The 16076-nt window shown below is 42.3% G+C and overlaps 1 protein-coding gene across 2 annotated transcripts in view; it reads left to right on the top strand.

Annotated features, from left to right (window-relative positions):
• The window catches only part of rfwd3 (ring finger and WD repeat domain 3), a 31218-nt gene that overhangs the window by 3389 nt on the left and 11753 nt on the right, over positions 1 to 16076 (top strand). For both annotated transcript variants that reach the window (XM_061894421.1, XM_061894422.1), the window contains exons 2-3: positions 15425 to 15675; positions 15746 to 16005. In XM_061894421.1, coding sequence (XP_061750405.1) covers positions 15425 to 15675; positions 15746 to 16005 — 511 coding nt within the window. The remainder of the gene's footprint in view (positions 1 to 15424; positions 15676 to 15745; positions 16006 to 16076) is intronic.

Below are 16076 nucleotides of genomic sequence, written 5' to 3'. Positions count from 1 at the left end.
CACCAAATATGAAAAGTCAGATGGTATGGAATCTTATATGGCCAAAGGAGCACATACTGAGACTGATTCATTTGTGCCTGGTAGCTATGGAGTGTATGACAGTCAAACATCTAAGTTTTATTTAACAAAGCCAAATGAAAGGAAAGCAACTGTTGATGCTGGATCTCAAATAGTCCATCAAAGGCTGCCTGGACTCCCAAGGGCTACTAATGTGAACAGTAATGCTTCAGCTGCTCAATATACAACAAATTCAAATGTTCAGATGCCAGCCATTAATGACAATAACAATTTGCTATCCATAATGGCAAGACAAAATGAAATGTATGCTCTACTGGTGCGACAACAGAAAATCTCTCATTTGCCAAGCAGAGAAACCCTGGTGTTTGATGGAGATCCTCTTCAATATCATGCCTTTATGAGATCTTTTGAGCACAATGTTGAAGAAAGTGCAGGTGACGCTGGGGACTGCTTGTATTTCCTGGCACAATACACAAGGGGACAACCACATGAGCTTGTTCAAAGCTGTCAGCAAATGCCTCCAGACAGAGCATATCAAAGGGCTAAGGCTTTATTGGAAGAGCATTTTGGGATTGAGCTAAAGATTGCTTCTGCTTATTTTGACAAAGCACTATCATGGCCTTTGGTTAAAGCAGAAGATGCCAAATCTCTTCAACCATATGGTCTCTTCTTAAGAGGATGTTGTAATGCAATGGATGACATACACTACATGTCTGAGCTTGACATGCCTGCGAACATGCTGATGGTGATCAAGAAGTTGCCGTATAAGCTGAGAGGCCAATGGAGGACGACAGCTTGTGATATTCAAGAGTCACGTTCTCAAAGAACTACTTTCCCTGACATTGTCAGTTTTATTGAACGTCAGGTAAAAATTTTAGCAGACCCTGTATTTGGAAATATACAAGATACTCTAAAGACAATGCAAATCAAAGATGGCTATCAACGTCACACACAAAATCAAGGAAGTTTTGCTACTACAGTAACATCGGTCAATTGAAAGGCCCATGTGAAGACGGACGGAGCCCCACTGGGTGAACATGCGTTGGAGGTGTGCTCTCTATTGGTAAAGAGGGCACATAATGACAAGATCTCTTTTTTGAAAGAACATGGAGTTTGCTTTGGGTGTCTGTGCATAGGGCACATAAGTAAGGACTGCAGGAGGTGACTGTCATGTAAGACATGTGGAGCTAAACACCCTAGCATGCTTCATATTCATCTAAAGAACACGGAGCAAGAGAAGGATCTAGCAGTTGCAGCAGGTACAAACACACCGGTGGGCAGCTCTGTGGTAACAGTGCGAAGTAGTGGTCTTACTGGGGCCGGTGACCATGGCTGTAAGTTATCCATCGTGCCAGTAAAGGTCAAGTCCAAATAGGGTCACCAAGTCGTGGAAACATATGCCTTTCTGGACCAAGGCAGCTCTGGTTACTTTTGTACATGAAGTTTGATGAGCAAGTTGAATGTTTCACGAAGAGGAACTAAAATTCTCTTACGCACTTTGGGCCAAGAAAAGATTGTAGGATGTTGCATTGTGTCAGATCTGGAGGTAGCTGGTCTGGAAAGTGATCTCTACTGGGACTTGCCAGATATATTTACACCGAAGAAAATGCCTGTATGCAGGAACAACATTCCACGGGAGCAGGATTTGGTCAGATGGCCATATTTGCGTGGAGTACACCTACCTGAAATTGATGCAGACATTGAACTGTTGATCGGCTTTAATGCACCAAGAGTTCTTGAGCCAACAAAGGTGATTCCAAGTGAAGAAGGAGGGCCGTATGCCGTTCAGACCATGTTGGGATGGACTGTCAACGGGCCAATGTTTGGTGAAGCAGACTTGGAACAACCCACCATCAATGCTAACCGCATTTCTGTGGTGAAATTGGATGAACTGTGGAAGCAGCAGCCATGAAGAGCAAGTGGGTCCATCAAGAGAAGATGGTCAGTTTATGGAAATGGTGAAAAGCTCTTGAGCTGGTGGATGGTCACTACACCATTAGTTTGCCATTAAAAAAGGAAAATGTGTGCATGCCTGATAACCGCAAGTTAGCAGAGCCGCGCGCCTTGAATTTGAAAAGAAGGTTCCAAAGGGATGCCTTAACCCATGCGGAATACACCATGTTCATGCACAACATCATTATCTGCGGTTATGCTGAAAGAATGCCTATGGAAGATCTGTTATGTTACAGTGGCAAAACCTGATAGATTCCACATCATGGTGTGTACCATCCGCATAAAAAATCAGAGTGGTGTTTTCCAAAAAGATAACTTGTATGCTGTGCGTAGATGGAAATAACTTCAGTATATGTCCAAACTGTTCAGAAAAGATGGACACAAGAATACCTACCGCAGCTTCAGGAACGCCAAAAATGCAATAAGACCAAGCACAATTTTGTTCCAGGAGATCACTTGGCACCTCGCAACTCTTGGATTATGGGGAGAGTTGTCCAGGTCGTTCAAGATAAAAGAGGACTTGTTCGACAAGCCAAGATCAAGACAAGGACAAGCTATCTGGACAGGCCTGTCACTAAGATGTGTCTGCTTCAGGAAGCCGAGGACATCTGATGGGATTATTTGACAGGACTTGACTTTGAATATGACTTGTGAAACAGACAACACTCTGTCTAGGCTCTGAAAGTTCTGGAACCTCCGGCCTAGTGACACTTACATATACGTGAAGAACCTGCTTGTTCAAGGACACTGAAAAGGAACTATTGTTATAACTGCAAAAAAAGGAAAATCTAATGCTCTTGTTTGATTTGATGTATTTTACATTGAATATTTCCGTGCTGCTACATTTGTTCAGTAATTATTATGTCATAATAACTAGGGGCCGGAATGTAGAGGAAGGGATTTGTCTCTCATTTGTCAACTGGGATAGTGGGTGTGGCTAGATGTGTGTGGGAGGAGTGTTAGTGGAGCTGAATGATTGCTGAATGAATATCCCCTGCACTTGTCTGGGGGAATTGTTTGGCTTGTTTGGAGAGAGTGTGAACCTGGGTGCTGTTTCTGCCTGTACTGGCTCACCTGCACTTAAGATGTGACTTTAAGGTTTTACTAATTACGTATAAAATACTACACGGTCTAGCTCCAGCCTATCTTGCCGATTGTATTGTACCATATGTCCCGGCAAGAAATCTGCGTTCAAAAGACTCCGGTTTATTAGTGATTCCTAGAGGCCAAAAAAAGTCTGCGGGCTATAGAGCGTTTTCCGTTCGGGCTCCAGTACTCTGGAATGCCCTCCCGGTAACAGTTCGAGATGCTACCTGAGTAGAAGCATTTAAGTCTCACCTTAAAACTCATCTGTATACTCTAGCCTTTAAATAGACCTCCTTTTTAGACCATTTGATCTGCCGCTTCTTTTCTTTCTCCTATGTCCCCCCCTCCCTTGTGGAGGGGGTCCGGTCCGATTACCATGGATGAAGTACTGGCTGTCCAGAGTCGAGACCCAGGATGGACCGCTCGCCTGTATAGGTTGGGGACATCTCTACGCTGCTGATCCGCCTCCGCTTGAGATGGTTTCCTGTGGACAGGGCTCTCGCTGCTGTCTTGGATCCGCTTGAACTGAACTCTCGCGGCTGTGTTGGAGCCACTATGGATTGAACTTTCACAGTATCATGTTAGACCCGCTCGACATCCATTGCTTTCGGTCCCCTAGAGGGGGGGGGGGGGGGGGGGGGTTTGCCCACATCTGAGGTCCTCTCCAAGGTTTCTCATGGTCAGCATTGTCACTGGCGTCCCACTGGATGTGAATTCTCCCTGCCCACTGGGTGTGAGTTTTCCTTTCCCTTTTGTGGGTTCTTCCGAGGATAGATAGATAGATAGTACTTTATTGATTCCTTCAGAGAGTTCCTTCAGGAAAATTACAATTCCAGCAGCAGTGTACAGAGTTGAGATCAATTTAAAGAAAAAAGTAAATAATGGGGGTTTAAAAGGAAAAAAAATAGAGAAATATTACAAAAAGAATAAAAACAATGGGAATAAAAATATAACAGTAAAATAAGAATATAACAAGACAAAGTAGGCAGTAGTGACCATGTTATGAAAACGTATTGGACTGTTAATGTTTTGAATCCCCTGTCATCCTTGTACCCCCTGCCCCCCGTCCCAGAGAGGAGTTGTACAGTCTAATGGCGTGTGGGACAAAGGAGTTCTTGAGTCTATTAGTCCTGCACTTGGGATGATGCAGTCTAGCACTGAACAGGCTCCTCTGGCTACTGATAACGCTATGCAGAGGGTGACTGGCATCATCCAGGATGCTCACTAGTTTGTCCACAGTCCTCTTCTCTGCCACCATCACCAGTGAGTCCAGTTTCATTCCGATTGTAGAACCGGCCCGCCTGATCAGTTTCTCAAGTCTGGAGCTGTCCTTCTTAGATGTACTGCCCCCCCAGCACACTACCATGTAGAACAGAACACTGGCAACCACAGACTGGTAGTACATCCACAGGAGTTTTTTGCAGATGTTGAAGGAGTGCAGTCTCCTGAGGAAGTACAGCCTGCTCTGTCCTTTCTTGTACTGGTGGTCCGTGTTAACAGTCCAGTCCAGCTTATTGTCCACCCAAACCCCGAGGTACTTGAATGAGTCCACGGTCTGTACCTCAACTCCCTCGATCACAATAGGTTGTGACCGTGGACTCGACCTCCCAAAGTCAATGACCAGCTCCTTGGTCTTTGACGGATTGAGCTGCAAGACGTTCGTGTGGCACCAGACAACAAAATCCCTCACCAGGTTCCGAAACTGGTGAGGGACTACAACGGATGTTGTAGTCGTAATGATTTGTGCAGTCCTTTGAGACATTTGTGATTTGGGGCTATATAAATAAACATTGATTGATTGATTGATTCTTCTGTTGACCGCAAAAGGATCGCAAAAACAACAGCAAAAGGACTGCAAAGGAACCACAAACCATGTGAATGTAATGTACTGTATTTTTACTCAAATGGAAAATAAATCACCCTCAAAACAGCAATAATTACTTCATGTTGCATCCTTGGACCTAGCAGTCAGACAGAGCCCTGCTTTACACTCCCAGTGACTAATTGGTTTTTGATAGTCACATGACAATATGTTTAAAGGCCGACTGAAACCCACTACTACCGACCACGCAGTCTGATAGTTTATCTATCAATAATGAAATATAAACATTGCAACACATGCCAATACAGCCTTTTTAGTTTACTAAATTGCAATTTTAAATCTCCCGCGAGTTTCTTGTTGAAAACGTCGCGGAATGATGACGCGTACGCGTGACGTCACGGTCTGTCAGGAAATATTAGCAGCTGCCTCACTCGCGGCTAAAAGTTGTCTGCTTTAACCGCTTCATTACACAGTATTTTGGACATCTGTTTTGCTGAATCTTTTGCAATTTGTTCATTTAATAATGGAGACTATAAAGAACAATGCTGTTGCTGGAAAGCGGTGGATTGCAGCTGTCTTTAGCACCGAGACACAGCCGGTGTTTCTTTGTTTGTTGTGAAGCTTTTACACAGAGCGGTCACGCGAACATGTTTCTCTACGTCAACCAGCATGTTTTTGGATGGGGAAATTGTTATATATATCTTACCGGAGAAATTATTGGATTATTCGTCGTGCTGCAGCAGCAGTTTAAAAGGCAGCTGTGAGCTTGGCTCCTCGGCTTCTCCCTGAGACACTTTGGGTTCACCACAGCCATCCGACCTCGAGGTATGTCTTAACAAGCTTTAAAATCTCACTAAAACACAATTAAAACAATAAGCATATAAGGGATCTTCCAGAATTATCCTAGTAAATGTGTCTAATTACATCTGAAACGCTCACACTGCCGCCGCCCGGAGCCATCGCTTTTTTTTTTCCTAGTCCTTCACTATCAATATCCTAATTCACAAATCTTTCATCCTCGCTCAAATTAATGGGGAAATTGTCGCTTTCTCGGTCCGAATTGCTCTTACTGCTGGTGGCTCCCATTAAAAACAATGTGAATATGTGTGGAGCCCTGCAACTCGTGACGTCACGCGCACATACTTCGGGTACAAGGAAGGCTTTTTTATTAGCGACCAAAAGTTGCGAACTTTATCGTCGATGTTCTCTACTAAATCCTTTCAGCAAAAATATGGCAACATTGCAAAATGATCAAGTATGACACATAGAATGGACCTGCTATTCCCCTTTAAATAAGAACATCTCATTTCAGTAGGCCTTTAAGACTTTAGTTTAGGCGGTGGCTCTTTGTTGTTAAGGCGGCCGCTTTAACAACAAAGCGCTGGGGAAACCATGCTTTATATACACTGGAGCTAGACGATGAGCCTGCGACATACATGGCGAACAATAACTGATACAATTTACTTTGCCAGTCCAATTGCATTTGCTTATTTCCTTAGTTTTCCCTCGACAACCAGGTAATACAAGGCGCGCGCTACCTTTTTTTTTTTTATCACATCCACGGGAGCCCGCATTCTCGTTGACTCTCATTCGACCAATGGACGAAATTTTTCGGTCAGTAGAATCAAAGCTGACCTGAACATTTGAAAGTTCTCCTGTCGTCTGAGAAGTGTTGTATCCAAAATATCTGCAATCACTTTCTCTTAAGGTATTCATGTGTGATTTCCACAAACGTTTATACATGTAGAAGAATGTACAAACATGTCTGGACGACTCGGCTGCATATTTCCATTGGTCAGCTCCGAGTTACGAAAGCGCTTTATTATGAAGCTGGCCGTTGCGCGTTTTGACTTCACTTCCTGTGTGGGATTCTGTCTTTCTGGCGTCACTTCCTCTCCGAACTCAGTTTGTAAACGATCAATGAGAGAGACTTTAAGTTCCTACCTTATGTAAAAATTAGATTTCATCACACGTTTTAGGAAAGCTCGTTATCGGCAATCTACATTTATCGCCCACAATTTGAGAGGATTTGAAGGTTACTTGATTTCTGAGTGGTATGGTACAGTTGGTCATTGCACCCTCTATCATCATGCAAGGGAGTAAAGTTCTCTGTTTTGAAGACCGTGATTTTAGGCTAATATACATTGACTCCCTTGCCTTCCTTGCTATGCTTAAAGTGTTGGGACTCAACGATTGCTGGTCCAAGGGGTATTTTCCTCACAAATTTAGTTCGGAGGAACATTTAAATTATGTTGGAAAATACCCCCCAATCAGAAATTACGTAGTAGAATGCATGACGGCCAACGAGCGGGAAAAGCAACTGTTTTTATTTTGAATAAATACTTGTCATATAAACTCGAAACAGATATATTACGAGCAGTGGAAAAAAAAAAGATTACCCCTCATTCTCGGACAACTCAGAAGACTGTGCTCTAACAGAGTTTTTTTTTCCAGTTTAAATGTGTTTTCAGCATGTATGGTTCTTTGTTTTCCGTGATTGCCAGGGCTTCAGGGGTGTTAGACATTATTACCCTTCAAATATTGGTTTCACGCACAAGACTGCATCGGGGTGTGTGTGTGTGTGTGTGTGTGTGTGTGTGTGTGTGTGTGTGTGTGTGTGTGTGTGTGTGTTGGGTGGCTGATCTGAAAGACCTTTTGGTTCTTGGAGGGAATGACCTTTTGTCCTTTGTCAGCAGAATCGGACTCCAGCATTAAATATGTCTCTGTTTGTCTCTTCCAGACGATCGTAAACGTATAAAGTTTCAAACAACATTCAAACCGTGCACATACCTTGGATGCTCAAAGGACTGATGTCGGTCAAATGTCGGTCCTATGTCATTCTCAAGCACCAGTGTTTGTGTGGGGGTTTGGGTGTGTGTGTTGGGTGCTCAAAGGGTAGATGTCGGTCAAATGTCGTTCATATTCAACAATACCTCATTCATGTTCCAAATACCGATTTTCCCACAATGTCAGTCGTATCCAACAATACACATTTTAGCCTCTTCCGGGTTAACCGTCGCCCTCTTCCGGTCTTAACCACTCCCTCTTCGGGTCTTAAGTCCTTCCGAGTTAAGTCCCGCCCTCTTCTTTGTTAAGCTCCACCCTCTTCCTGGTTAAGCTCCGCCCCCTGACACACGGCCCTCTTAGCCACTCCCCCCTGACCCGTGAGGAGAGCTATTCAATGTTTACTTATATTAACCACCATCACGCCTCCATCTATTTACAGCCTGGGGGGGCAATAGACTACAGACTGTGGTGAAGTAGGCCAGCCTCGTTGCGTGAAAAAGCCTACAACGTTTGGTTGTGTTTTCCGCTCCGTATGCTGAGTCGCAATATACGATATATATCACAATATTTTTTCCGTAAAGCAAAAACAAAACACAAAACAGTCCTAGTTACCTGCGATACTAAGTATGTCATTATTTTGTCTTAGTAAGTCAATACTTGCTCAGTCAAAATAATTATTTAGTCTTAGTAAGTCAATATTTACTAAGTCAAAATAATGACTAAGTCCAATTAATGACTTACTGTAAATAAATGTTTGTAATAAGCGTTTGAAAAAGAGTTAAAAGTGGGCCCACATGCTGACATATGCTCAACTCATGCTTAATATACACAACAAAAATAATAGAAAAATATTATATATATATATATGTATTTTTTTTTAAGACTTTAGTTTAGGGGGTGGCCCTTTTGTTGTTAAGGCAGCCGCCTTAACAACAAAGGGCTGCAGGAAACCCTGCTTTATATACTCTGGACCTAGACGATTAGTCCGCGGCATACATGGCGAACAATAACTGATACAGTTTGCTTTTGCCAGTCCAATTGCATTCGTAGTTTTCCCTCAACGACCAGGTAATTAATACAAGGCACGTGCTACTAGGGCTGGGCGATATTGCCTTTTTTTAATACCGCGATATTTTTAGGCCATATCGCGATATACGGTATATTTCTGGGTATTTTGCCTTAGCCTTGAATGAACACTGGATACATATAATCACAGCACTATGGTGATTCTATGTGTCTACATTAAAACATTCTTGTTCATATTGCACTGATATATGCTACTTTTAAACTTTCATGCAGAGAAGGAAATCACAACTAAGTCAACTTACCAAAACTGTATTTATTAAAGATATTAGCAGGTGACTTTTCAAATGATGCTACATATTAGCAGCAATGCTACTTTTGGTAGCAACGCTTGTGCCCCACACATGACAAATTAAAGTTGTCTATTCGACATATTCCCGCTTGAAGCCGAACCACCGCCAGACGATGGACCCCCTGCTGTTTTTCTTGGGAATTAATTATTCTTTAATTTGTTACGAGATTCGCACTTTCTTTCTCTCGCAACAACCCGCTAGCATCACAGCTAACCTTAGCCACGCCGCTACATCTCTGCTGGGCGAGGGCGTATACGTATGACGTGACAGTATGTGACGTATGTAAGAATGTGCGCCTGCTTGTCTGTGAGAAGGAGACACAGGAAAAAGCGAGGAAAGCCTGTAGGGTAATGCCCGCAGCTAAAAACAACTGCGTAAGAACATCTACTCGAATATTAAGATATAGTCATTTTCTATATCGCACAGAGGCAAACCTGCGATATATCGATATATCGCCCAGCCCTACGCGCTACCTTTTTTATCATATCCACGGGATTCCGCATTCTCGTTGACTCTCCTTCGACCAATGGCCAACATTTTTCGGTAAGTAGAATCAAAGCTGACCTGGACATTTGAAAGTTATCTTGTGTATTTGTATTGAACCATTTCGGTACAGGAGTTTCGGTCCAGTTCGGTGGTGTACTGAACGAGTTTCCACACAAACATATTAAGTAGCCGCCAATGCTAAAGTCTTAACAAGTTGCTCCGCTCCGTTCTGCCTCTGTCTCTGTCTGTATACATCACACAGCATTGTCCCACCCACACAACCATCTGATTGGTTACACGCAAAGCGGTAACAGCCAATCAGCAGTGCGTATTCAGAGTGTGTGTGTGTGTGTGTGTGTGTGTGTGTGTGTGTGTGCGTGTGTTACGACAGCAAAGCCCTGTCTGTCTATTTTATCACTTTACCTTTTTCTGTGTTGATTGAGCTATGTTGAAGCAGCAAAAAAGGACATGATGTTAAATGAAGAGTTTCTGTCTGTAATAGTGTATATAATAATGTAAGTGCATCATTAAGTCTACATGAACTCCATGGTTTTCAGGTATGAATAGTCTCTCCTATTGCTATTGTTCTATTTTTTCAGCTAAAGTTACATTAATCATTGGTAATGTAGCAGCCGAGTTTTGAATGACAGGGTCCCTGCAATCACATGTTGATACAAATATAACATTTTCATAATAAAAATCAACTACAGGTAGGGCTGGGCGATATTTGCTTTTATTAATATCGCGATATTTTTATGCCATATTGCGATATACGATATATTTTACGATATTTTGCCTTGGCCTTAAATGAACACTTGATGCATATAATCACAGCAGTTTGATGATTTTTATGTGTCTACATTAAAACATTCTTCTTCATACAGCAATCATATATGCTACTTTTAAACTTTCATGCAGAGAGGGAAATCACAACTAAGTCAACTAACCAAAACTGTATTTATTAAATACTCTTCATTCTCTTACGGGTGATTTTTTAAATGAAAGAACAAATTAATATTGTTGCTACCTTTTTGTAGTAACACTTCTGCTGCATACTTGGCATTGATTGATTGATTCTTTTATTAGTAGATTGCACAGTACAGTACATATTCCGTACAATTGACCACTAAATGGTAACACCCGAATAAGTTTTTCAACTTGTTAATCAATTCATGGTACAAATATATACAATCAGCATAATACAGTCATCACACAGGTTAATCATCATAGTATATACATTAAACAGCATATTGCTGTTGTCCGCTGAATATCTTCCCACTTGGAGCCAAACCACCGCCAAATGATGGAACCCCTGCTCTTTATGTTGGGCATTTATTGTTCTTCCTCCATTTGTGATAAGTTTCGCACCATCTCTCTCTCTGATCGGCGAGAGCTATGACGCTAGACTCGCGAGAGTATGTGACGTATGTAAGAAGGCGGGCTTGTTTTCCATATCTGTCAGAATGAGAGACGAGGAGGAGAAACGCCTGTTGTGTGATGCACGCAGCTAAAAGCAACTCTACCTGCCTCAGGTAACGTTAGCTCTCGGCGAGAGCGTGTGACGCGTCTCACAGTATGTGACGTATGTAAGAAGTCGGGCTTGTTTTACGTCTCTGTGAGATGGACAGACGAGAAGGAGTGAGACGCCAGTATTGTAATGCACGCAGCTTAAAGCAACAGGGTGAGAACATATAATCGAATATTACGATATAGTCATTTTCTATATCGCACAGAGGCAAACCTGCGATATAACGTATATATCGATATATCGCCCAGCCCTAACTACAGGCTTCCCTAATGCTGTAATAAATTAAGCATGATGAGTTGACTTGAAACTGTTTAATGTTGCACTTTTTATATGTAGAAGAAAGAAAAGTTGTATCATTTTATTTAATCTGAGCAACAAGTTGAGGCAGTTTAATGTTGATTAACGTGGGCAGAATTATTATAGTGTTCCCAATGTGAAAAGGATATAGCAATCGTTTTCAAATTTGGTAAGTAAATAACCAAAACATTTATATTTAGCTGTTTACCTACTGTACCGAAAATGAACCGAACCGTGACCTCCAAACCGAGATACGTACCGAACCGACATTTTTGTGTACCGTTACACCCCTATTATTTATGTAGTTTGATCATTTTTCTCGACTTATGAATTAACATCATGGGGTTTGTTTCGTACATAGGTAGCATCATCTCCAAAGATAAAAAATAACTGCTTATGCGACATCCAGTGGACACATTTAAAACAGCTTTTTCTTTCATTCAGAAATTTACGGTACATTTTTAGACTTAGCAAACTCATCCCGTGGGCCGGATAAAATCTGTTCGCAGGCCTGATCCGGCTCTCGGGCCATACGTTTAACACCCCTGGTCTCGAACTTTACATGTTTGCTCCTGACTATAAGGAGGGTGAGGTACAAGTTTTAGATGCTCTGCTATACATTCATGTAGCGGTCTTGCTAAGTGCCAAACAGGAAATACAAACGACAAATGGTAAATGGTTGTATCTGTATAGCACTTTTTCTACCCCTTTTTAAGGAGCCCAAAGCGCTTTGACAGTATTTCCACATTCACCCATTCACACACATACTCACACACTGACGGCGGGAGCTGCCATGCAAGGCGCTCATCAGGAGCTAGGGTGAAGTGTCTTGCCCAAGGACACAACAGACATGACTAGGATGGTAGAAGTTGGGGATTGAACCAGTAACCCTCAGATTGCTGGCGTGGCCACTGTAACAACTTCGCCCCGCCTTCCCAAAATATTTAGAAAAATGACCACTTACTGTACAATGTCTGCTCTCACTGTGATGACAACTGATCGGATGTTCATATCTTCCTGTTGAGATGAAGAATTAAATTTAATCCACACGAAGGCTTAAAAAAAGTCATCCTGGATGAAAAGCAATGCTTCCCATCCAACCTGATGGCGCTTGAGCGGTGCTACAAAGAGGAATGGTTGAAACTGCCCACAGATAGGTGTGCCAAGCTTGTGGCATCTATTTCAAAAGGACTTAAAGCTGTAATTGCTGCCAAAGGTGCATCAACAAAGTATTGAGTAAAGGCTGTGAACACTTGTCTTTATGTGATTTAAAAAAAACAAAAAACTTTTCACATTGGCATGATGGAATAAATTTGCAAGATTAACAAACTCTTGACATTGTCTTTATGGGATACTGTGTGTAGAATTTTGAGGACAAAATATAATTTATAACTTTCAGGATGCTCAGTAGATGGTGTCTAGTTATTTCTGCAGGCAAAAAATATTTTAGCAGATTTTTGAGAATTATTTGACATTGTTAATGTGAGGTAATTTTGATTCCCGAGCCCAGCCACTGCTGCTGCTCACTGCTCCCCTCACCTCCTAGGGGGTGGAACAAGGGAATGGGTCAAATGCAGAGGGTAATTTCACCACACCTAGTGTGTGTGTGACTATCAGTGGTACTTTAAGTTAAACTTTTAGCTCCATGAATATACTTTGTATCATCTCCAAAAACACATGACACAAATATGATGTCCAGTTGTTTCTACTTTAAGTTTTTTTGGGGGGGAAAAAAATATAGTTACCTGACATTTTTTAATGTTTTTGTTAATGACATCAGATTTCGATTTATATTATGATTTATTTTTTGGGGGATGATTTCCATCCATCCATCCATCCATTTACTACCGCTTATACGCTTTTGGGGTTGCGGGGGACGCTGGCGCCTATCTCAGCTACATTTGGGCGGAAGGCAGGGTACACCCTGGACAAGTCGCCACCTCATCGCAGGGCCAACAGAGATAGACAGACAACATTCACACTCACATTCACACACTAGGGCCAATTTAGTGTTGCCAATTAACCTATCCCCAGGTGCATGTCTTTGGGAGTGGGAGGAAGCCGGAGTACCCGGAGGGAACCCACGCATTCACGGGGAGAACATGCAAACTCCACACAGAAAGATCCCGAGCCTGGATTTGAACCCAGGACTGCAGGAACTTCGTATTGTGAGGCAGACGCACTAACCCCTCTGCCACCGTGAAGCCGTGGGATGATTTGAACCTGCCAATCAAGCATCTGTACTAAAAACTAACAGATTTGTTCAAATGCACTTGACCATCTTTACTAAGTAAGAAAGAGCACAGTAGGGTTCTACGATATACTGGTGTTAGTATAGTACCGCACTAATTAATCATTTACGGTACTATGCCGTCTCTGAAACGTACCTGTTCCGCACCCCCCCTGCCCCTGCGTGGAAGTCACGTCCTGACATTGCTGGTTTTACGAGCAGAGGAGAATGTTCAGTAGCACACAATCACGGAGTACTTACAAGCAGACACAGTGTGTTGACAAAAAAGGGAGAATGGACGCCTTTTGGTTTGAAAATGAACGATAAAGGTGAGGTTATAACACTGAAACGCCCTCAGGAAGAGTTGCTTTAAGACATACCGGATTTTTCGGAGTATAAGTCTCTCCGGAGTATAAGTTGCACCTGCCGAAAATGCATAATAAAGAAGGAAAAAAACATATATAAGTCGCACTGGAGTATAAGTTGCATTTTTGGGGGAAATTTATTTGATAAAACCCAACACCAAGAATAGACATTTGAAAGGCAATTTAAAATAAAGAGTAGTGAACAACAGGCTGAATAAGTGTATGTTATATGACGCATAAATAACCAACTGAGAAGGTGCCTGGTATGTTAACGTAACATATTATGCTAAGAGTCATTCAAATAACTATAACATATAGAACATGCTATACGTTTACCAAACAATCTGTCACTCCTAATCGCTAAATCCCATGAAATCTTATTCGTCCAGTCTCTTACATGAATGAGCTAAATAATAATATTTGATATTTTACGGTAATGTGTTAATAATTTCACACATAAGTCGCTCCTGAGTATAAGTCTCACCCCCGGCCAAACTATGAAAAAAAACTGCGACTTATAGTCCGAAAAATACGGTAGCTAGTTAGCGGCTAACGTCCATCCGCCGTCTGCAGTGTTTTAGCGACTGCCAAATCTTTAATCATGGTCTCCATGGCGAAAAATAAAGTATGTTTCTTACAAGTCTCATCACTGCAGGACGAGGAATAGCTAAAAATGCTTCACAATGTGAACAAGTGCTATGGGTGGATCTACACCTGACATCCACTGTAGTGATATCAATTACAGACACATATCTAGTCGTTACTACTATGATTACGTCGATGTTTTTTGGCATCACAACATCTTTCGTTTTTTTTTTAAATGTAAATTATGTTTATAAACTCAGGAAATATGTCCCTGGACACATGAGGACTTTGAATATGACCAATGTATGATCCTGTAACTACTTGGTATCGGATTGATACGCAAATTTATGGTATCATCCAAAACTAATGTAAAGTATCAAACAACAGAAGAATTGAAGTGATTACTACATTTTAACAGAAGTGTAGACAGAACATGTTAAAAGAGAAAGTAAGCAGATGAACGAGTAGATTAATAACTAATTTTTTACCACCACTTGTCCTTAATAATGTTGACAAAATAATAGAATAATAAATGACACAATATGTTACTGCATACGTCAGCAGACTAATTAGGAGCCTTTGTTTACTTACTACTAAAATAAAAGTTGTTCACCAATAGTACGTTCACTATTTTATTTAAGGATTTAACTGCAATAAGAAACATATGTTGAGTGTACCCTAAGATTTTTTGTCAAAATAAAGCCAATAATGCAATTTTTCGTGGTCCCCTTTATTTAGAAAAGTATTGAAATAATTTTAGTACCTTTACCAAAATATTGGTATCGTTACAACACTTGAGCGCAGTAACATGATCAGTTACCAATGAAAGCCTTGAGTTGACATGCTTTCAGGCAATACGGGTAACTGGTATTTATATATTTGTTTGTGCAGATGGAGGCCATGGAGATTGACCCCCATCCAGAGACTCCAGCAGGAGGCGACAATAGCGTCTCTGCCGCAGAAGCCCCGGTTATCATCTCAGACTCTGGCAGCAGTACGGAAGTGGACGAGGAGGAGGAGGACGATGGCGACAGGGCAGCGGCATCTCGTCAGCAGCTCAGACTTCCTGCCACCTGGGCCTTCAGTCAGAGGAGGGCGGGCCGCGTTGCGGAGGAGCATGCGTCTGTGCGGAGGAGGTTCAGGTACGTCGACGTCTGTAATGCTCGACAACGCTTCTTTTGCTGTGCCTCATGCTGGGCCTGGCTGCTCCAGGCAGGGCCTCAGGGTGCACTACTCTAGCCAGAACGCAGCGTCCTCCAGAGGCTTCCCGTATTTCCTGCTGCGTGTGCCCGCTGCCACCGCCGCGGCAGCTGACCAACAGTCCAGCAGCACTGAGGTCAGCGATTCGGAGGAGGAAGGGGAAGCGGCGCCAGCTGCTACGGCGGAGGCAGTGGAGACGGTGGCACCTGCCCCGCTCACTATTCAGAGTGTCGAAAACTCTGATAATAACACACGAGTACAAGAAGCTGTTGGTGAGTGATGTCATCCCTGGCTTTCAACGTGGCGTCACATCATCTTCCATTCTTCCTGCTCTTGTCTTCAG

The sequence above is a fragment of the Nerophis ophidion genome, linkage group LG03 (assembly GCF_033978795.1).
Source record: "Nerophis ophidion isolate RoL-2023_Sa linkage group LG03, RoL_Noph_v1.0, whole genome shotgun sequence".
NCBI lineage: Eukaryota > Metazoa > Chordata > Actinopteri > Syngnathiformes > Syngnathidae > Nerophis > Nerophis ophidion.
This window is presented reverse-complemented; position numbering and strand designations above follow the sequence as displayed.